At 61.4% G+C, this 20,702-nt stretch overlaps 2 protein-coding genes and 1 long non-coding RNA gene across 11 annotated transcripts; 2 read left to right on the forward strand and 1 right to left on the reverse strand.

The window, feature by feature from the left end:
- Window positions 1-1,998: 1,998 nt before the first annotated feature.
- On the forward strand, window positions 1,999-8,781 carry CUNH19orf47 (chromosome unknown C19orf47 homolog). The gene is made up of 8 exons (XM_051776312.1): window positions 1,999-2,036; window positions 3,084-3,171; window positions 4,090-4,204; window positions 4,797-4,875; window positions 5,634-5,759; window positions 6,368-6,517; window positions 6,673-6,731; window positions 7,492-8,781. The coding sequence occupies exons 1-8, from the start codon at window positions 2,033-2,035 to the stop codon at window positions 7,780-7,782; spliced, it is 912 nt and encodes a 303-aa protein (XP_051632272.1). The 5' UTR covers window positions 1,999-2,032; the 3' UTR covers window positions 7,783-8,781.
- A 202-nt stretch (window positions 8,782-8,983) lies between these two features.
- LOC127465779 (RAC-beta serine/threonine-protein kinase-like) lies at window positions 8,984-20,363 on the forward strand. 8 transcript variants are annotated; one of them, XM_051776309.1, is made up of 16 exons: window positions 8,984-9,173; window positions 9,753-9,798; window positions 10,418-10,526; window positions 11,301-11,429; window positions 12,020-12,131; window positions 13,489-13,621; window positions 13,707-13,838; window positions 13,955-14,020; window positions 14,153-14,221; window positions 15,377-15,499; window positions 16,670-16,798; window positions 17,838-18,052; window positions 18,877-18,964; window positions 19,069-19,171; window positions 19,677-19,771; window positions 19,833-20,363. In XM_051776309.1, exons 3-15 carry the CDS (start codon window positions 10,481-10,483, stop codon window positions 19,754-19,756), a joined length of 1,425 nt encoding a protein of 474 aa, XP_051632269.1. In that variant the 5' UTR covers window positions 8,984-9,173; window positions 9,753-9,798; window positions 10,418-10,480; the 3' UTR covers window positions 19,757-19,771; window positions 19,833-20,363. The 8 variants fall into 8 exon arrangements, 7 of the variants coding, with proteins under 7 accessions (XP_051632269.1, XP_051632266.1, XP_051632263.1 ...); XR_007902396.1 differs by lacking the exons at window positions 9,753-9,798; window positions 10,418-10,526 and having other exon boundaries at window positions 19,833-19,869; window positions 19,901-20,363; XM_051776306.1 differs by lacking the exons at window positions 9,753-9,798; window positions 10,418-10,526 and having other exon boundaries at window positions 19,677-19,768; window positions 19,891-19,921; window positions 19,968-20,363.
- On the reverse strand, window positions 18,289-18,898 carry LOC127465780 (uncharacterized). Of its 2 annotated transcripts, none has more exons than XR_007902397.1 (3): window positions 18,853-18,898; window positions 18,608-18,629; window positions 18,289-18,394 (listed from the first exon to the last, which is right to left on the reverse strand). It is a non-coding gene; the product is annotated as an uncharacterized LOC127465780 (long non-coding RNA). The 2 variants fall into 2 exon arrangements; XR_007902398.1 differs by lacking the exon at window positions 18,608-18,629 and adding an exon at window positions 18,743-18,764.
- Window positions 20,364-20,702: the final 339 nt, after the last annotated feature.

Raw genomic sequence — 20,702 nt, forward strand, 5'->3', positions numbered from 1 at the left:
CCCCAGGTGGGATTTGGGGGCTCAGGGACCCCCAAAACCCCCCCAAAAACCCCCCAAAAAGCCTCCGGAATTCCCGGGGTTTGGAGCCTCCACGTGGGGCCTCCCCCAAAACCCCAAACCCCCCCCCAAATTCGGGGCTGGGCCCCCCCGGGCAGGGTGGGGCGGGGGTAGGACGGGTTTAGGAACCGGTTTGGGGCGGGTTTGGGGCGGGTTTAGGGGCAGGGACACATTTAGGAACCGGTTTGGGGCGGGTTTGGGGACAGGGACACATTTAGGGCCGGTTTTGGGACACATTTAGGGCCGGTTTTGGGACAAATTTAGAGCTGGTTTTAGGACACATTTAGGGTCGGTTTTGGGACAAGTTTGGGGCCGGTTTGGGGCCACATTTGGGGCAGGTTTGGGGCACATTTAGGGTAGATTTTGGGACAAGTTTAGGGCCGGTTTTGGGACACATTTAGGGTCAGTCTTGGGACAAGTTTAGGGCTGGTTTTGGGACACATTTAGGGCCGGTTTTGGGGCACATTTAGGGCAGATTTTGGGACAAGTTTAGGGCTGGTTGGGGGCCACATTTGGGGCAGGTTTGAGGCCACGTTTGGGGCAGGTTTGGGGCCATATTTGGGGCCGGTTCGGGGTCGTTTTGGGGGCCAGTTTGGGGTCGGTTTGGGGACAGTTTGAGGCCACGTTTGGGGCCGGTTTGAGGCCGGTTTGGAGACCAGTTCCTGGCCACGTTTAGGGCCAGTTTGGGGCCACATTTGGGGTCGGTTTGGGTCGGTTTGGGGGCCAGTTCATGGCCACGTTTAGGGCCAGTTTAGCCCCACACTTAGTACCAGTTTGGGGCCGGTTCAGGGACGCATTTTAAGGCGGGTTTGGGGCCGATCTTTGGCCGGTTTTGGGGCCTCATTTGGGGTCGGTTTTGGGGCCACCTTTTCGCCTGGTTTTTGCCCCGTTTTCGCCCATTTTCACCCCCGTTTCGAGGCCACACTCCGGGCGGGTTTTCGGGCCGGCTCGGGGGACACGTTCGGGGCGGCTTTGGCCCCGTTTTTACCCGTTTTCTCCCCTTTTTGCCCCGTTTTCGGGGCGTCCCCCCCCCCCCGGCCCCCCCTCAGTGGTACCGTCCGGGCGCTCCGTCCGTTGGGGGGCGCCCTCGCCGTCCCAACGGCGCCGCTCCGGGTGGCCCCGCCCCTTCCGGTGACGTCACTTCCGGCGGGGCCCGAAGGCGGCGGGAGGGGCAGGTGGGGGGGGGAGGGGAAATTTGGGGGGATTTGGGGGGGATTTGAGGGGATTTGGGGGGAATTTGGGGCCGGGGGGGGGTCTGGGGGGGAGGGGGGACGAGGGGGGCGAGGCGCGGGCGTGGGGGGAGGGGGGACGTGGAGAAATGGGGGGGTCGGGGGGATTTGGGGGGATTTGGGGGAATTTGAGGGTATTTTGGGGGGAATTTGGGGGTTTGAGGAGGTTTTGGGGGGAATTGGGGGGGTTTTGGGGGGAATTGGTGGGATTTCGGGAGATTTGGGGGGGTTTTGGGGGTTTGGGAGATTTTGGGAGGGATTGAAGGATTTTGGGGGGGAACTGAAGGGTTTTGGGGGAATTTGGGGGGTCTGGGGGGAATTTGGGGGGAATTGGGGGGTCTGAGGGGGTTTTGAGGATTTGGGGGGGAATTGAAGGATTGGGGGGGGAATTGAAGGATTTGGGGGAGAATTGAAGGATTTTGGGGGGGAATTGAAGGATTTGGGGATTTTGGGGGGAATTGAAGGATTTTGGGGGGGAATTGAAGGATTTTGGGGGGAATTGAAGGATTTTGGGGGGAATTGAAGGATTTTGGGGGGGCTTGTGGGGTCTGGGGGGGGTTGGGGGGAAATTTGGGGAGAAATTGGGGGGTCTGGGGGGGTTTTGGGGGTTTGGGAGGTTTAAGGGGATTTGGGGGGGAGATTTTGGGGGCTCGGGGGGTTGTGGGGCAGCCTCGGCCCCCCCTCCCTGAGCCCCCCAATTCCCCCCCAGGCCGCCCCCCCCAGACCCAGCTCGGCCCCCCCCAGACATGGGTAAGGAGGGACCCTCCAAACCCCCCCAAATTCCCTCAAAAAAAACCCCAAATTCCCTGAAAATCCCCCCAAATTCCCTCAAAACCCCCCAAAATTCCCTCAACCCCCCCAAAAAAAAATTCCCTGGGGATTTTCCCAAAACATCTCATCCCACCCCCAAAATCCCTGGACCCCCCCACCCCTAAATTCCTTTAAAATCCCCCCTTCACCCCCCGAAATTCCAGGGAATCCCCCCCAAAGTGCCTCCAAAAGGCCCCAAATCCCCCCAACCCCCCCCAAACTTCCCTTCCCTCCTCCCCCCTTCCCGTGATTCCCGTTAATCCCCGGGAGCAGCTGGGAATGGGAACAGCTGGGAATGCCTGGGACACCCCCCCTGCCCCTCCCCCAATCCCATTCCCATCCCCCAATCCCATTTTCCCAGTTTTTGATCCCATTTTTCCCTTTCTGTTCCTATTTTCCCATTTTCAATCCCATTTCCCCCTTTTGGATCCATTTCCCCATTTTTAATCCCATTTTCCATTTTTGATCCCATTTTCCCTTTTTAATCCAAGTTTTTATCCCATTTTTGATCCCATTTTTGTTTCCATTTCCCCTTTTTGATCCCATTTTTGATCCCATTTTTGATCCCATTTTCCTCTTTTTGATCCCATTTTTGATCCCATTTTTTTATCCCATTTCCCCATTTTTGATCCCATTTTTTTATCCCATTTCCCCATTTTTGATCCCATTTCTGACCCCATTTCCCCCTCTCTGACCCCCTCTCTGACCCCATTCCCCCCTCTCTGACCCCCTCTCTGACCCCATTCCCCCCTCTCTGACCCCATTTCTGATCCCATTTCCCCCTTTTTTATCCCATTTCTCCTCTCTGACCCCATTTCTGACCCCATTTCCCCCTCTCTGACCCCCTCTCTGACCCCATTTCCCCTCTCTGACCCCCCTCTCTGATCCCATTTCCCCTCTCTGACCCCATTTCTGACCCCCTCTCTGATCCCATTTCCCCTCTCTGACCCCCTCTCTGACCCCATTCCCCCCTGTCTCCCTCCCCAGCCACGGGGGAGTGGCTCCAGTTTTTCCAGGACGCCGGGATCCCGCCCGGGCCCGCCCTCGGCTACGCCGTGGCCTTTGTGGACAACAGGTGGGAGCCAGGGGGGATCCAGGGGGATTCCAGGGGGATCTGAGGGAATTCCAGAGGGTCCTGGGGCAGTTTGGGGGATCCAGGGGGATCTGGGGGATCCAGGGGGATTCCAGGGGATCCAGGGGGATCTGAGGGAATTCCAGGGGACCCTGGGGCAGTTTGGGGGATCCAGGGGGATCTGAGGGAATTCTAGGGGGTCCTGGGGTGGTTTGGGGGATCCAGGGGGATTCCAGGGGATCCAGGGGGATCTGAGGGGGTTCTCTGAGTGGATCCCAGAGGATCCTGGAGGCCTCTGAGTGGATCCCTGGGGTCTGCAGGTGGATCCCAGGGGTCTCCAGGCAAATCCTGGTGGATCCTGGGGGTCTCCAGGTGGATCCCGGTGGCTCCTGGAGGTATCCCAGTGGGTCCTGGGGGTCTCCAGGTGGATCCCAGTGGATCCTGGAGGTCTCCAGGTGGATCCTGGTGGTCTCTGGGTGGATCCTGGGGATCTCCAGGCAGCTCCTGGTGGTCTCCAGATGGATCCCAGGGGTCTCCAGGTGGATCCTGGCAGTCTCCAGGTGGATCCCACTGGATCCTGGTGGTCTCTAGATGCATCCTGGGGATCTCCAGGTGGATCCTGGGGATCTCCAGGCAAATCCTGGAGGTCTCTGGGTGGATCCTGGAGGTCCCCAGGTGGATCCCAGTGGATCCTGGTGGTCTCTGGGTGGATCCTGGAGGTCTCTGGGTAGATCCTGGGGATCTCCAGGCGGATCCCTGGTGGTCTCTGGGTGGATCCTGGTGGTCTCCAGGCAGATCCTGGTGGTCCCCAGATGGATCCTGGTGGTCTCTGGGTGGATCCTGGTGGTCCCCAGGTGGATCCTGGGGTCTCCAGGCACATCCTGGCAGTCCCCAGGTGGATCCCAGCGTGCCCTCCCCCAGGATCCACAAGGACATGCTGCTGGAGCTGACGCGGGAGCTGATGAAGGAGTTGGGCATCACCGTGGTGGGCGACGTCATCGCCATCCTGCGCCACGCCCGCCTCGTGCACAGCCAGGTGGGACCCCCGGACACCCCTGGGACACCCCCTGGGACACCCCTGGGACACCCCTGGGACCCTGGGACACCCCTGGGACCCTGGGACACCCCTGGGACAACCCTGGGACACCCCTGGGACACCCCCTGGACCCCCTGGGACCCCCAGGACACCTCCTGGGACACCCCTGGGACAACCCTGGGACCCCTCCTGGGACACCCCTGGGACAACCCTGGGACACCCTGGGACCCTGGGACACCCCTGGGACAACCCTGGGACACCCCTGGGACACCCCTGGGACCCTGGGACACCCCTGGGACACCCCTGGGACACCCCTGGGACACCCCTGGGACCCCAGGGCACCTCCTGGAACCCTGGGACACCCCCTGGGACACCCCTGGGACACCCCTGGGACACCCCCTGGGATCCCTCGAACCCTGGGACACCCCCTGGGATCCTGGGACACCCCCAGGAACTCCTGGGACCCCCCCTGGGACCTTGGGACACCCCCAGGACACCCCCTGGAACCCCTGGGACCCCGGGACACCCCCAGGAACTCCTGGGACCCCCCAGGACCCCCTGGAACAGCCCCTTTCCCTGGACCCCCCCCCAGGAGCTGTGCCGAGCGGCCTCCCGGGAGCTGCAGCCGCCACCAGAACCTCCCCCAGACAGGGAGAGAGGGGGGGACTCGGGTGAGTGACCCCTGGAGAGACCCCTGCAGCCATCCCAGAGACCCCAGAGACCCCTGCAGCCATCCCAGAGACCCCTGCAGCCATCCCAGAGACCCCAGAGACCCTTACAGCCATCCCAGAGACCTCTGAGCCCCCTGGGTCCATCCCAGAGACCCCTGGAGCCATCCCAGAGACCCCTGAGCCCCCTGCAGCCATCCCAGAGACCCCTGGAGCCATCCCAGAGACCCCAGAGACCCCTACAGCCATCCCAGAGACCCCTGGAGCCATCCCAGAGACCCCAGAGACCCCTGGGTCCATCCCAGAGACCCCAGAGACCCCTGCAGCCATCCCAGAGACCCCTGAGCCCCCTGGGTCCATCCCAGAGACCCCTGCAGCCATCCCAGAGACCCCTGGAGCCATCCCAGAGACCCCCTGACCCTCCCTGACCCCCCGGATCCCTCTGGATCCCCCCCTGACCCTCCCTGACCCCCCAGATCCCTCTGGATCTCTTTGGATCCACCCTGACCCCCCCAATCCCCGTGGATCCCCCTGGATCCCTTTGGACTCCCCCTGACCCCCCCGACCCCCCAGATCCCTCCGGATCCCCCCTGACCCCCCCTGACCCCCCCTTGATCCCTCTGGACCCCCCTGACCCCCCGGATCCCTCTGGATCCCCCCTGACCCCCCTGGATCACTCTGGATCCCCCCCTGACCCCCCCTGACCCCCCAGATCCCTCTGGATCCCCCCTGACCCCCCCTGACCCCCCCCGTTCCCGCAGCCGCCGGGAGGATGATCCGGAAGAGCCTGAGCCGGGACCCCCCCCGAGACCCCCCCGGGACCCCCCGAAATCCGGGATCTGCGTCACCGTCAGCACCGGGGCCCGCCAGGGTGAGGGGCCGGGGGGGTCCGGGGGGGGTCCAGGGGGGTCCGGGGGGGATCTGCCCCGAAAATGGGCTCCTCCCACCTGGAATATCCTGGGGGGCGTGGGGGGTGGGATGGGGGGGATCTGGGGGGGTCCAGGGGGATCAGGGGAAACTGGGATGGATCCAGAGGGTTCTGTGGGGTCCTCAGGGATCCAGGGGGATCAGAGGGATCTGGGATCATCCAGAGGGTTCTGTGGGATCCAGGGGGGTCCTCAGGGATCCAGGGGATCACAGGGAGCTGGGATGGATCCAGGGGGTCCTGTGGGATCCTCAGGGATCCAGGGGGATCAGAGGGAGCTGGGATGGACCCAGAGGGTTCTGTGGGATCCAGGGGGGTCCTCAGGGATCCAGGGGGGTCAGAGGGAGCTGGGATGGATCCAGGGGGTCCTGTGGATCCTCAGGGATCCAGGGGAGTTGGGATGGATACAGGGGGTCCTGTGGGATCCAGGGGGGTCCAGGGGGATCAGAGGGAGCTGGGATGGATCCGGGGGTTCCGTGTGATCCAGAGGGCTCTGTGGGACCCTCAGGGCTCGGGTGGGCTCCGAGGGCTCTGGGCCCCCCCGTGACCCCCCCAGTGCCCCGTTGCCAGGCAGTTCCAGCCCCTCCGTGCCGGGGGTCGCGCCGGGGGCCGGGAAGCGGCGCCGGGTGACGGCGGAGCAGGAGGGGAGGTACCGGATCTCCCTCCCCAAGGGCACCACGGCCCGCAGCAGGAGGATCCTGCAGCTCCAGGCCGCCCGAGGTACCCGGGCAGGGGAGGTGGGCCCGGGTTTCTGGCATTCCCGGGTCCCCAGGGGGGGTTCTGGGGGGTTTGGGGGGGTTTGGGGGCCTGGAGGGGGTGGGTGGGTCCCGGAATTCCCTTTGGAATTGGTGTTTTCCCCCCTTTGGGATTGGCAGGTCTGGGCAGGATGTCGGTGTTCGAGAGGCTCGGGGCGGAGGCCAAGGCTGAGGGGAAGGTGAGGGGGAGCCGGGGGGATCTGGGGGGGTTGGGGAGGGATCCAGGGGGATCTGGGGGGTCAGGGATGGAGGAGGGATCCAGAGGGATCTGGGGGGATCCAGGGGGATCTGGAGGGGTTGGGGAGGGATCCTGAGGGATCAGAGGGATGGAGGAGGGATCCAGAGGGATCTGGGGGAGCCAGGGGGAGCTGGGGGGTTGGGGAGGGATCCTGAGGGATGCAGGGGGGGTCAGGGGTGGAGGAGAGGTCACAGATTAAGGAGGGATCCAGAGAGATCTGGGATGGAGGAGGGATCCAGAGGGACCAGAAAGATTCAGGGGTTAAGGAGGGATCCAGAGGATCTGGGATGGAGGACGGATCCGGAGGGACCAGAGATATCAGGATTAAGGAGGGATCCAGAGGGATCTGGGGGATCAGGGATGGAGGAGGGATCCAGAGGGATCCAGGGGATCAGGGATTAAGGAGGGATCCAGGGGGATCCAGGCTCAAAAGGGCTCAGGATCCTGAATGATCCAAGATCCAGGTGGGACAGGATTGGGGGGGAGGCAGGATCTGGGATCCAGAGGGGCAGGATCCAGAAAGGTCTGGGACCCAGAATGTTCCAAAATCCAGAAGGTTCTGGGCTCCAGAAGGTTCCAGGCAGGATCTGGGGGGGTCAGCAGGATTTGGTGTCCGGAGGGTCCGGCTCCCTCGGGATCGGGACCCGGGTGGGCTCCCTGGAATCCTGACCCCCCCTTTCCTCCCCTCCCCCTTCCCGCAGCCCTCGGGGGTCTTCGGCCGCCTCGGGGCCCCCCCCGACCCCCCCCAACCCTCCCTGGACCCCCCCCAGGAGGAGGAGGAGGAGGAGCCCCCAGAGGGGCCCCCCCTGCCCTACGTGGGGGTCCTGAAGAGGAAATCCCGGGAATGCGGCGGCTCCGGAGCCCCCCCCGACCCCGGGGGAGCCCCCCCGGCCCCCCCCCAGGCCCAGGACGGGGCCGTGTCCAGCTCCGGAATCCCGGAATTCCGGGGGGGCCGCAGCGTCTTCCGCAGGCTGGGCAGGAAGCAGGAGTGAGCCGGGGGGTCCCGGGGGGATCCGGGGGATTCCAGCTTGGGAAGGACTCTGGGGTCCTCTGGGAAGGAGAAATCCCACGGGAAAAGCGGGATTTTTGCTCGGGTTTGGATCCTGACACCTCGGGAAAGGGGGAAATCCAGCTTGGGAAAAGCGGGAATGCTGCTTGATTTGGGCTCCTGGTGCCCCAGGAAAGGGGAAATCCTGCAGGAAAAGCGGGAATGCTGCTTGATTTGGGCTCCTGGTGCCCCAGGAAAGGGGAAATCCGGCAGGAAAAGCGGGAATGCTGCTTGATTTGGGCTCCTGGTGCCTCGGGAAAGGGGAAATCCCACGGGAAAAGCTTGAGTGCTGCTCGTGTTGGGCTCCTGATCCCTTGGGAAAGGGGGAATCCCACGGGAAAAGTGGGAATGCTGCTCGGGTTTGGATCCTGACCCCCTCGGGAAAGGGGGAATCCGGCTTGGGAAGGACTCCAGAGCCCCCTGGGAAAAGTGGGAGTCCCACGGAAAAGCGGGAATTCTTCGCCGAACCCACGGCGGGTGCTGGGGAAAAAAAACCCCAAAATTGCCTTAATTCCCCCCGATTTGGGTTCCAGCCCCTCCCCAGTCCCGGGAACCCCCCAAATTCGGGATTTCTTCCCCCAGAATTCCCGATTCTCCCCCAAATTTCTTCCCCTTTTCCCCCAAAACCCCCCCCGGGGGGAGGACACACTTTTTTACCAGAACCCCCCGGATTTTGGGTCTTTTTCGCCCGATTCGGGGTCTTTTTTGCCCAAGCTTGTGGCGTTTCCCCCCCAAATCCCGGGATCGCTTCGGGTGTTTATTTTTTTTTGTTTTTCCCGTTTTTTTGGTTTTTTCCCCATTTTTTTTTGGTGCGTGTGTGGTTGGTTTGTGGTTTGTTTTTTTTTTCCCCGCTTTTCCGCGCGGGAGCTTTTTTGTGGCAATAAAAAGCGCGAAAACGCGGGGTTTTTTTGGCTGTTAATAAAAAGAAAAGTATTTATGCAAATATATTCTAATTTATGCAAATGAGCGTCTTGATTAGGCGGGTCGCGGAGCGGTGGCGCCCCCTGGCGTTCGCCGACCCTCATTTGCATGACCACGCCTCCTATTTGCATATTAAATATAGTATTTTGCATAACCACGCCTCTTGGACGGCAGGATGCCGCTGTGTGGTCACGCCTCCTTATTTGCATAGCCGCGCCCCTTCGGCCACGCCCCCTCCGTCCCTCACGGTGCCCCCGCGCCGCCATTTTGAGGCCCCTTTTCCTTCCGCCGCCTCTTTTTTTTTTTTTCCCGTTTTTTTCCTTTTCCTTCCGGGCCGGGCCAGGGGGGAAACCCCCCCCCGAGTGTCCCGCGATGAGCGGCCGGAGCCCCCCCGGGCCGGGGCGTCCATGAGCGGTGAGAAAAAGCGCTTTAATTCCTTGGTTTTCCCCCCCGTCTCCTTTCGTCCTTTCCCGCCCTCCCTCCCCGCGCGCAGCAATGGGATCGTCCGGGCCCTGGAGGGGCCCAACGGGGAATGCACCACTCGGGAGGTGCCGGGGGGGGGGTTCCTTCCTCCCCCCCCCCGAATTAAATGGGCTCGTCCGGCTCTTGAGGGGGGTCAGGAGGGGCCGAACCAACTTTTGGGGAGGGCAGGGGGTAAAGGGAACCCCCCCCGTGGGTGGGAGATGGTTCAGCCCGGGGGTGGCGGGGGGAGCGAACCATTTGGAAATGGGGGGGGAGGATTTCGGGGGGATTTTGGGGGAGTTTCGGGGGATTTTGGGGGTTCTGTGTGGGCCCCCCATCCCAATATCCCAACCCCCCCCCAGATAACCGGGATGGGACGCCCCAATCCCCCCCCCCCCAATTTACCAAATCGCTCCCAAATCCCCCCAAAATCTCTCCCAGTTCTGCCCCCAAATCCCCCCCAGTTTTCGCCCCAATATCCCCAAATTTGGGGCCGTTTGACCCCAATGCCTGATTTTTTGGGGGTCTCAGGAGGGGCCGAGGCCGGGTCGGAGCTTCCCAGGGATCCGGATCTCGGGTAACGGAGGAGGGGGGGTGTCCCATCCCAAAATCCCACTGATCCACCCCAAAGTCTTGCAGATCCCAAAATCCCACCCATCCATCCCAAAATCCCACCTGTCCATCCCAAAGTCCTGCAGATCCCAAAATCCCACCGGTCCATCCCAAAACCCCAAAGATCCATCCCCAAATCCCTCTGATCTGCCCCAAAACTCTCCCCAACCCATCCAAGAATCCCCTGGATCCCAACATCCCACTGATCCCAAGACCCCCCGAATCCATCCCAAAATCCCACCCATCCATCCCAAAGTCTTGCAGATCCCCAAATCCCACCCATCCACCCCAAAATCCCACCCATCCATCCCAAAGTCTTGCAGATCCCCAAATCCCACTGGTCCATCCCCAGATCCCACCGATCCATCCCCAAATCCCACTGACCCATCCCAAATTCCCACCCATCCATCCCAGGATCCCACCCATCCATCCCAAAATCCCACCCAGCTATTCCAAAGTCTTGGAGATCCCAAAATCCCACCGATCCATCCCAAAATCCCTCTGATCTGCCCCAAAATCCCCCCCAATCCCCCCCAAATCCCCCATTCCCGCTTTTCCCACGGCTTTTCCCGCTGTTCCCGCAGGTGGTCCCCACTCCAGCCCCCCCTGGGGGGCCCCGGGGGGTCCTCGGGGGTCCCGGGGCCACCATGGGGGAGGTGCTGGTGGTCAAGGAGGGGTGGCTGCACAAGAGGGGTGAGTGGGGGGGGTTGGGGGATTTGGGGGCATTTGGGAGGGTTTGGGGGGGATTTGGGGGGAAACCCCAACGCTTTGGGGTCCGTGGTCGTGTCGGAAAGTGGGAAAAGGATCCCAAGGTCGATCCCAAGCTCAGTCCCAACCTCAATCCCAAGGTCGATCCCAAGATCGATCCCAACACTGACCCCAGAACTGATCCCAGCATTGATCCCAGCATTGATTCTAACGCCAATCCCAAACCTGACCCCAGAATTGATCCCGGCATGGATTCCAATGTCAATCCCAGAATTGATCCCAGCATTGATTCCAATGCCCATCCCAAAACTGACCCCAAGGTTGATCCCAGTGACGATCCCAACATCCATCCCAATGTTGATCCCAACCCCAACCCCAACCCCAACCCCAACCCCAACCCCAACCCCATCTCTCCCGCTGTCCCTCCCCCTCCCAGCCCGCCAGCCCCCCCAATTCCTGGATCCCACCCCAATTCCCGATCCCACCCCAATTCCCAATCCCACCCCAATTCCCGATCCCACCCCAATTCCCGGATCCCACCCCAATTCCCGATCCCACCCCAATCCCCCTTTCCCAGGGGATCCCACCCCAATTCCTGGATCCCACCCCAATTCCCGATCCCACCCCAATTCCCAGATCCCACCCCAATTCCCGGATCCCACCCCAATTCCCGATCCCACCCCAATTCCCGGATCCCACCCCAATCCCCCTTTCCCAGGGGATCCCACCCCAATTCCCAATCCCACCCCAATTCCCCAGGGGAGTTCATCAAGACGTGGCGCCCGCGCTATTTCGTGCTCAAGAGCGACGGGTCCTTCCTGGGCTTCAAGGAGCGGCCGGAGCCGCCGGACCCCGCCCTGACCCCCCTCAACAACTTCTCCGTGGCCGGTCCGGGGCGGGGGAGGGGCTGGGGGAGGGGCTGGGGAGGACACGCCCCTTTCCTGAGGGGCTGGGGGGGTCCCGGTGTCCGGCCCGGCACCGACCCCAGGGGTGGTCAGCGTTGGTCCCAGTGTTGGTCCCAGTGTTGACCCCAATTCCAATCCCAACATGGATCCCAATGTTGACCCCAGTGCCAATCCCAATATTGATCCCAGTGCCAACCCCAATATTGATCCCAATGCCAACCCCAGAGTGCCAACCCCAGTATTGATCCCCCCCCAGAGTGCCAATCCCGATATTGATCCCAGTGCCAACCCCAACCCCAATACTGATCCCAATGCCAATCCCAGAGTGCCAACCCCAGTATTGATCCCCCCCCAGAGTGCCAACCCCAATGTTGATCCCCCCCCAGAGTGCCAATCCCAATATTGATCCCAGTGCCAACCCCAATATTGATCCCCCCCCCAGAGTGCCAATCCCAATATTGATCCTGGTGCCAATCCCAACCCCAGTATTGCCCCCCCAGAGTGCCAACCCCAGTATTGATCCCAATACTGATCCCACTGCCAATCCCAACCCCAGTATTGCCCCCCCCCCAGAGTGCCAGCTGATGCGGGCGGAGCGGCCGCGCCCCAACACCTTCGTCATCCGGTGCCTGCAGTGGACGACGGTCATCGAGAGGACCTTCCACGTGGACACCCCCGAGGAGCGGTGGGTGCGGGGGGGACCCCTGCCCCAGGGACCTGGGGGTGGGGTCAGGGTCCATCCTGAGGGTGATCCCAGTGCTGGGGTGACCCCTGCCCCAGGGATCCTGAGGGTGATCCCAGGGGTGACCCCAGTGCTGGGGTGACCCCTGCCCCAGGGACCTGGGGGTGATCCCAGGGGTGACCCCAGTGCTGGGGTGACCCCTGCCCCAGGGACCTGGGGGTGATCCCAATGTTGGGAGTGACCCCTGCCCCAGGGATCCGGGGGGTGATCCCAATGTTGGGAGTGATCCCTGCCCCAGGGATCCGGGGCCAGGGTCGACCCCAGGGGTGATCCCAGTGCTGGGGTGACCCCTGCCCCAGGGATCCGGGGGGTGATCCCAATGTTGGGAGTGACCCCTGCCCCAGGGACCCGGGGGTGATCCCAGGGGTGATCCCAGTGCTGGGGTGACCCCTGCCCCAGGGATCCTGAGGGTGATCCCAGGGGTGATCCCAATGTTGGGAGTGACCCCTGCCCCAGGGATCCGGGGCCAGGGTTGATCCCAAGGGTGATCCCGGTGTTGGTCCCAGGGTTAATTCCAGGGTTGATCCCAACGATGACCCCAACACCAACATCAGTCCCAAAACCGGTCCCAGCATCGATCCCGATGTCAATCCCAAGGTTGGCCCCAGGATCGATTCCAGTATTGATCCCAAATCAATCCCAGCAGCAATCATCAACCTTGACCCTAAAGTCAATCCCAGTCTCAATTCCGGCATCAATCCCAACATTGACTCCGGTATTGATTCCAGTATTGACCCCAAAATCAATCCCAACATCAATCCCAGTATCAATTCCAATATTGATCCCAAACTTGACCCCAAAATCAATCCCGGTGTCAATCCCAACATCAATCCCAACACTGACCCCAGTATTGATTCCAACATTGATCCCAACACTGACCCCAGTATCGATCCCAACACTGATCCCAGTATTGATTCCAGTATTGATCCCAACATCAATCCCAACACTGACCCCAGTATTGATCCCAGTATTGATCCCAACATCCATCCCAACACTGACCCCAGTATTGATTCCAATATTGATCCCAACATCAATCCCAGCACTGACCCCGGTATTGATTCCAGTATTGATCCCAACACTGACCCCAGTACTGATCCCAACATTGACCCCAGTATTGATTCCAATATTGATCCCAACACCAATCCCAGCACTGACCCCAGTATTGATTCCAGTATTGATCCCAACACTGACCCCAGTACTGATACCAACATTGATCCCTCCCAACCCCAACCCCGCCGCCCCCCAGCCTCACCCCGGCCCCGATCCCTCGGGATCTCTCCTTTCCCCCCCCTAATTCCAGGGAGGAATGGATCCAGGCCATCCAGACCGTGGCCAACAGCCTCAAGGCCCGGGAGCCGCCCCCTCCTCCGGAGGATCCCATGGAATTCCAGGGCGGATCCGGTGACCCCGCCGGCAAATCCCGCCCCAAGGCCGTGAGTCCTCCCGGGAATCCTCCCTCCCCAGAGCTTTTCCCGCCTGTTCCCACCCCCAAAACGGTCTCTTTTCCCCCCAAAAAAGACCATGAACGACTTCGACTACCTGAAGCTGCTGGGCAAAGGCACCTTTGGGAAGGTGATCCTGGTGCGGGAAAAGGCCTCGGGGCGTCACTACGCCATGAAGATCCTGCGCAAGGACGTCGTCATCGCCAAGGTGACGGGCTCTGGGGCCTTGGATTTGGGAATTTGGGGCCTGGAAAAGGGGGAAAGGGGACATTCCCAGCCCGGAATCCCGGGATAACCCCCCCCTTTCCCCCGTCCCTTTGCCAGGACGAGGTGGCCCACACGGTGACCGAGAGCCGCGTCCTGCAGAACACGCGACACCCCTTCCTGACCGTGCGTTCCCTGGGGGGGGGAAAATGGGAATTCCAGGGAATCCCTGGGAATCCCCAGCCCTGGGGGGGCCTCCCGAGTCCCTCCCCTGGGATTCCCACCCCGAAATTCCCCCCCTTTTCCCACCCCCGACAGGCCCTGAAGTACGCCTTCCAGACCCACGACCGGCTCTGCTTCGTCATGGAGTACGCCAACGGAGGAGAGGTGGGGTGGGGGCCCCAATCCTGGGATTTGGGGGTCAGAATCCTTGGATTTGAAGGGCCTGAATCCCTGGATTTGGGGGCCTCAATCCTGGGATTTGGGGGTCAGAATCCCTGGATTTGGGGGGCCTCAATCCCTGGATTTGGGGGTCAGAATCCCTGGATTTGGGGGGCCTCAATCCCTGGATTTGGGGGTCAGAATCCCTGGATTTGGTGGGTCAGAATCCCTGGATTTGGGGGTCAGAATCCCTGGATTTGGTGGGTCAGAATCCCTGGATTTGGGGGTCTGAATCCCTGGATTTGGGGGTCTGAATCCCTGGATTTGGGGGTCAGAATCTCTGGATTTGGGGGCATCAATCCCGGGATTTTGGGGTCTGAATCCCTGGATTTGGGGGTCTGAATCCCTGGATTTGGGGGGCCTCAATCCCTGCATTGGGGTCTTAAATCCCTGGATTTGGGGGAGTTTCACCCCCCTAAACATGGAGTTCTCCCCGGATCTGGGGCCGTTTCCTCCCCCAAACCCCTGGATTTTCCCCGGATTCCCCGTCCCCATCCCTTCCCACGACTCCCAGCCACCTTTTCCCAGATTTTTCCCTGTTTCCCCCTTTTCCAACTGTTTTTCCACCTGTCCCGGGAGCGGGTGTTCTCCTTTTCCCAGATTTTCCCAGATTTTCCCTGTTTTCCCCCTCTCCAGCTGTTTTTCCACCTGTCCCGGGAGCGGGTGTTCTCCTTTTCCCAGATTTTCCCAGATTTTCCCAGATTTTCCCAGATTTTCCCTGTTTCCCCCCTCTCCAGCTGTTTTTCCACCTGTCCCGGGAGCGGGTGTTCTCCTTTTCCCAGATTTTCCCAGATTTTCCCAGATTTTCCCTGTTTTCCCCCTCTCCAGCTGTTTTTCCACCTGTCCCGGGAGCGGGTGTTCTCCTTTTCCCAGATTTTCCCAGATTTTCCCTGTTTTCCCCCTCTCCAGCTGTTTTTCCACCTGTCCCGGGAGCGGGTGTTCTCCTTTTCCCAGATTTTCCCAGATTTTCCCAGATTTTCCCAGATTTTCCCTGTTTTCTCCCTCTCCAGCTGTTTTTCCACCTGTCCCGGGAGCGGGTGTTCTCCTTTTCCCAGATTTTCCCAGATTTTCCCAGATTTTCCCTGTTTTCTCCCTCTCCAGCTGTTTTTCCACCTGTCCCGGGAGCGGGTGTTCTCCGAGGACCGGGCCCGTTTCTACGGTGCCGAGATCGTGTCGGCCCTGGAATATTTGCACTCCCGGGACGTCGTTTACCGGGACATCAAGGTGACCCCCCGACCCTTCCCGGGATTTGGGGGGCATTCCTGGGATTTGGGGGGCATTCCCTGGATTCTGGGGGGCATTCCCTGTGTTTTGGGGGTCATTCCCTGGAATATTTGCACTCCCGGGACGTCGTTTACCGGGACATCAAGGTGACCCCCCGACCCTTCCCGGGATTTGGGGAGCGCTCCCGGGATTCTGGGGGGCATTCCCGGGATTTTGGGGGTCGTTCCCTGGATTCTGGGGATCATTTCCTTAATTTTGGGGGTCATTCCCTTGATTTATTCCCTGGATTTTGGGGATCATTCCCTGGATTTTGGGGGTTGTTCCTTTGATTTTGGGGATCATTCCCTCAGTTTATTCCCTTGATTTTGGGGATCATTCCTTGATTTATTCCCTTGATTTTGGGGATCATTCCTTGATTTATTCCCTTGATTTTGGGGGTTATTCCCTTGATTTTGGGGATCATTCCCTCGATTTATTTTGGGGATCATTCCCTTGATTTTGGAGGTTATTCCCTTGATTTATTCCCTTGATTTTGGGGGTCATTCCCTGGATTTTGGGGGATTATTCCCTTGATTTTGGGGATAATTCCCTTGATTTATACCCTGGATTTTGGGGGCTCATTCCCTGGATTTTGGTGATCATTCTCTGGAATTATTTGGGGGATCATTCCTGTGATTTATTCCCTTGATTTATTTGGGGGCTCATTCCCTGGATTTTGGGGGCTCATTTCCTTGATTTTGGGGATCATTGCCTTGATTTATTTGGGGGGTCATTCCCTGGATTTCAGGGATCATTCCCTGGATTTATTCCCTTGATTTGGGGGGTTCATTCCCTGGATTTGGTGGCTCATTCCCTGGATTTTGCGGGCTCATTTCCTTGATTTTGGGGATCATTCCCTTGATTCTGGGGGCTCATTCCCTGGATTTTGGAGGTTTATTCCCTTGATTTATTCCCTGGATTTTGGGCTCATTCCCTGGATTTGGTGGCTCATTCCCTGGATTTATTTCGGGGCTCATTCCCTGGATTTATTTCGGGGCTCATTCCCTGGATTTTGGGCTCATTCCCTGGATTTTGGGCTCATTCCCTGGATTTTTGGGCTCATTCCCTGGATTTTGGGGCTCATTCCCTGGATTCTGGGGCTCATTCCCTGGATTTGGGGCTCATTCCCAGCTGGAGAACCTGCTGCTGGACAAGGACGGGCACATCAAGCTGACGGATTTCGGGCTGTGCAAGGAGGGGGTCACGGACGGGGCCACCATGAGGACCTTCTGCGGGACCCCCGAGTACCTGGCGCCGGAGGTACGGGGAAAATCCGGGAATTCTGAGCATTCCCAAGGTTCCCAAAAAATCCCGGAGCTTCTGGAGGCTCCCTGAGGTCCTGGGAGCTGGAAATCCCAGGAATTCCTGGAATTCCCTGCGGGACCCCCGAGTACCTGGCGCCGGAGGTACGGGGAAAATCCGGGAATTCCAGGCGTTCCCAAGGTTCCCAAAAAATCCCAGAGCTTCTGGAGGCTCCCCGGGGTCCCTGGAGCTGGAAATCCCAGGGAGAGCTGGAATTCATTCCTGGAATTCCCTGCGGGACCCCCGAGTACCGCAGAAATCCCGGAATTCTGAGCATTCCTGGCATTCCTGGAAAATCCTGGAGCTTCTGGGGGCTCCCCGAGGTCCCTGGAGCTGGAAATCCTGGGAATTCCTGGAATTCCCTGCGGGACCCCCGAGTACCTGGCGCCGGAGGTACGGGGAAATCCCGGAATTCCGGGGGTTTCTGGAAAAGCATTCCTAGAAAAGTGTTCCCAGACACCTTGGGGGAATTGGGAGGCACTTTGGGACACAGTTTGGGGAGATTTGGGGACACTTTGGGGACACTTTTTGGTCCTGGCAGGTCCCAGCACAGCTCCTGTCCCTCTCCAGGTCCTGGAAGATAACGACTGTGGACTGGTGGGGGCTGGGGGTGGTGATGTACGAGGGGCAGGTCCTGGCAGGTCCCAGCACAGTTCCTGTCCCTGTTTAGGTCCTGGCAGGTCCTGGCAGGTCCCAGCATGGTTCCTGTCCCCCTCCAGGTCCTGGAAGATAATGATTATGGCCGTGCCGTGGACTGGTGGGGGCTGGGGGTGGTGATGTACGAGGGGCAGGTCCTGGCAGGTCCTGGCAGGTCCCAGCACAGTTCCTGTCCCTGTTGAGGTCCTGGCAGGTTCTGGCAGGTCCTGGCAGGTCCCAGCACAGTTCCTGTCCCTGTTGAGGTCCTGGCAGGTCCTGGCAGGTCCCAGCACAGTTCCTGTCCCTGTTGAGGTCCTGGCAGGTCCTGGCAGGTCCCAGCATGGTTCCTGTCCCTCTCCAGGTCCTGGAAGACAACGATTACGGCCGCGCCGTGGACTGGTGGGGGCTGGGGGTGGTGATGTACGAGATGCTCTGCGGGCGCCTCCCGTTCTACAACCAGGACCACGAGCGGCTCTTCGAGCTCATCCTGGGCCAGGAGCTGCGGTTCCCGCGGGCCCTCGGCCCCGAGGCACGGCACCTGCTCGGGGGGCTGCTCAGGAAGGACCCCAAGCTCAGGTGAGACCACCTGGGGACACCTGGGGGCACAGAGACACACCCACATACACCTGGGGACACCTGGGACACATGGACACACCTGGGGACACATGGACACACCCAGGCACCTGCTCGGGGGGCTGCTCAGGAAGGACCCCAAGCTCAGGTGAGGGCACCTGGGGGCACCTGGGGGCACAGAGACACACCCACACACACCTGGGGACACCTGGGACACACCTGGGGACACCTGGGGGCACCTGGACACACCCAGGCACCTGCTCGGGGGGCTGCTCAGGAAGGACCCCAAGGTCAGGTGAGGGCACCTGGGGGCACCTGGTGGCACCTGGGGGCACACAGACACACCTGGGGACACCTGGGACACATGGACACACCTGGGCACACAGACACACCCAGGCACCTGCTCGGGGGGCTGCTCAGGAAGGACCCCAAGCTCAGGTGAGGGCACCTGGGGGCACCTGGGGACACCTGGGGGCACCTGGGCACACCCACACACACCTGGGGACACACAGACACACCTGGGACACGCCCACACACACCTGGGACACACCCACACACCTGTGCCCACCTGAGGCCTCACCTGTGCCCTGCCAGGCTGGGCGGGGGGCCCCGCGACGCGCAGGAGGTGATGGCCATGGGGCACACCTGGGCACACCCACACACACCTGGGCACACCTGGGCACACCCACACACCTGTGCCCACCTGAGGCCTCACCTGTGCCCCTGGCAGGCTGGGCGGGGGTCCCCGCGACGCGCAGGAGGTGATGGCCATGGGGCACACCTGAGGCCTCACCTGTGCCCACCTGTGCCCACCTGTGCCCTGGCAGGCTGGGCGGGGGTCCCCGCGACGCGCAGGAGGTGATGGAGCACCGGTTCTTCAGCGGCATCGACTGGCAGGACGTGGTGCAGAGGAAGGTGGGGACACCCCCCCCGCACAGGTGACCCCCCCCCGGCCCCAGGTGAGCCCCCCCCGCGCCCAGGTGACCCCCCCTGACGTCCGTCTGACCCCCCCCCCCCAGCTGGTGCCGCCCTTCCGGCCGCAGGTGACGTCGGAGGTGGACACGCGGTACTTCGACGACGAGTTCACGGCCCAGACCATCACCGTGACCCCCCCGGACAGATGTGAGACCCCCCTCACCTGGATTTACCTGTATTTACCTGTACTGACCCCCCCTCACCTGTACTGACCCCCCCTCACCTGTACACCATCACCGTGACCCCCCCGGAGCGATGTGAGACCCCCCCTTACCTGTACTCACCTGTATTTACCTGTATTTACCTGTACTGACCCCCCCCGGAGCGATGTGAGATCCCCCCCTCACCTGTATTTACCTGTACTGACCCCCCCGGACAGATGTGAGACCCCCCTTACCTGTGCTCACCTGTACTGACCCCCCTCACCTGTACTGACCCCCCCGGACAGATGTGAGACCCCCCTTACCTGTACTCACCTGTATTTACCTGTATTTACCTGTACTGACCCCCCCTCACCTGTACTGACCCCCCCTCACCTGTACTGACCCCCCCGGTGAGATGTGAGACCCCCCTCACCTGGATTTACCTGTACTGACCTATACTGACCCCCCCTCACCTGTCCTGACCCCCCCCTCTCACCTGTGCCCCCCAGACGACCCCCTGGACTCCCCGGGCCGGGACCCCCGGACGCACTTCCCGCAGTTCTCCTACTCGGCCAGCGTCCGGGAGTGAGGGACCCCTCACCTGGGGCACCTGGGACCCCTCACCTGGGGGCACCTGGGGGTACCTGGGACCCCCAGACTCACCTGGGGCACCTGGAGGACCCCCAGACTCACCTGGGGCACCTGGGACCCTCCCGGGCACACCTGGGGGCACCTGGAGGACCCCCAGACTCACCTGGGGGCACCTGGGACACCCCCAAACTCACCTGGGACCCCCTCACCTGGGGCACCTGGAGGACCCCCAGACTCACCTGGGGGCACCTGGGACACACCCCAGCACACCTGGGGGGCACCTGAAACCCCCCCGACTCATCTGGGGGTCCCACCCCCCTTGGACACACCTGGGGGTCCCACCCCTCACCTGAGGGGACTTGGGGACCCCCCGGACTCACCTGGAGGGTACCTGGGAACCCCCCCCCGAGACTCACCTGGGGGTCCCACCCCTCACCTGGGGGTCCCACCCCTCACCTGGGGGCACCTGGGACCCCCCCAAGACACACCTGGGGGTCACCTTTGCCCCCCCCCCCATCGCCATCGGTGCCTCCGGAGCCCCCCCGGGACCCCCCGACCCCCCCCCCGGGGGCAAACGCAGCAATAAAGAAATGGGGGCGTTTTGGGGCTTTTTGGTGGTTTTTTGGGAGGGTTTGGGAGGGTTTGTGCTCCCCGGGCCCTCCCAGTTCCGCCCAGTCCCCTCCAGTCCCCCCCAATCCCCCCCAGTTGCCCCCAATCTCCCCCAGTCCCCCCAGTTCCCCCCAATCCCCCCCAGTCCCTCCCAGTTTCCCCCGATCCATCGCTCGGTGCTCGATTCCCTCGCGATCCATCACTCAGCATTCGATTCTCCCCCGATCCATCACTCAGCACTCGATTCTCTCCCCGGATCCATCGCTCGGCGCTCGATTCCCTCCAGCCCCGCCCCCTCGTGACGGGCATCTCCGGGGGCCAATGGGAGGGAGGGG

Source organism: Manacus candei, unplaced genomic scaffold (assembly GCF_025592945.1).
Source record: "Manacus candei isolate 608988 ecotype Guabito, Panama unplaced genomic scaffold, ASM2559294v1 h1tg000488l, whole genome shotgun sequence".
NCBI classification, from domain to species: Eukaryota; Metazoa; Chordata; class Aves; order Passeriformes; family Pipridae; genus Manacus; species Manacus candei.

What these genes read in the sequence shown, in the direction of transcription:
- CUNH19orf47 (XM_051776312.1), top strand. An exon ending in CCCGCCTCGTGCACAGCCAG is followed by an intron (nt 4,205 to 4,796) that starts GTGGGACCCCCG and finishes ACCCCCCCCCAG; the next exon opens with GAGCTGTGCCGAGCGGCCTC. An exon ending in AGGCCAAGGCTGAGGGGAAG is followed by an intron (nt 6,732 to 7,491) that starts GTGAGGGGGAGC and finishes CCCTTCCCGCAG; the next exon opens with CCCTCGGGGGTCTTCGGCCG.
- LOC127465779 (XM_051776309.1), top strand. Translation starts at nt 10,481, where the DNA reads ATGGGGGAGGTGCTGGTGGTCAAGGAGGGGTGGCTGCACAAGAGGG. An exon ending in GGGGTGGCTGCACAAGAGGG is followed by an intron (nt 10,527 to 11,300) that starts GTGAGTGGGGGG and finishes CCAATTCCCCAG; the next exon opens with GGGAGTTCATCAAGACGTGG. An exon ending in AGGACGTCGTCATCGCCAAG is followed by an intron (nt 13,839 to 13,954) that starts GTGACGGGCTCT and finishes TCCCTTTGCCAG; the next exon opens with GACGAGGTGGCCCACACGGT.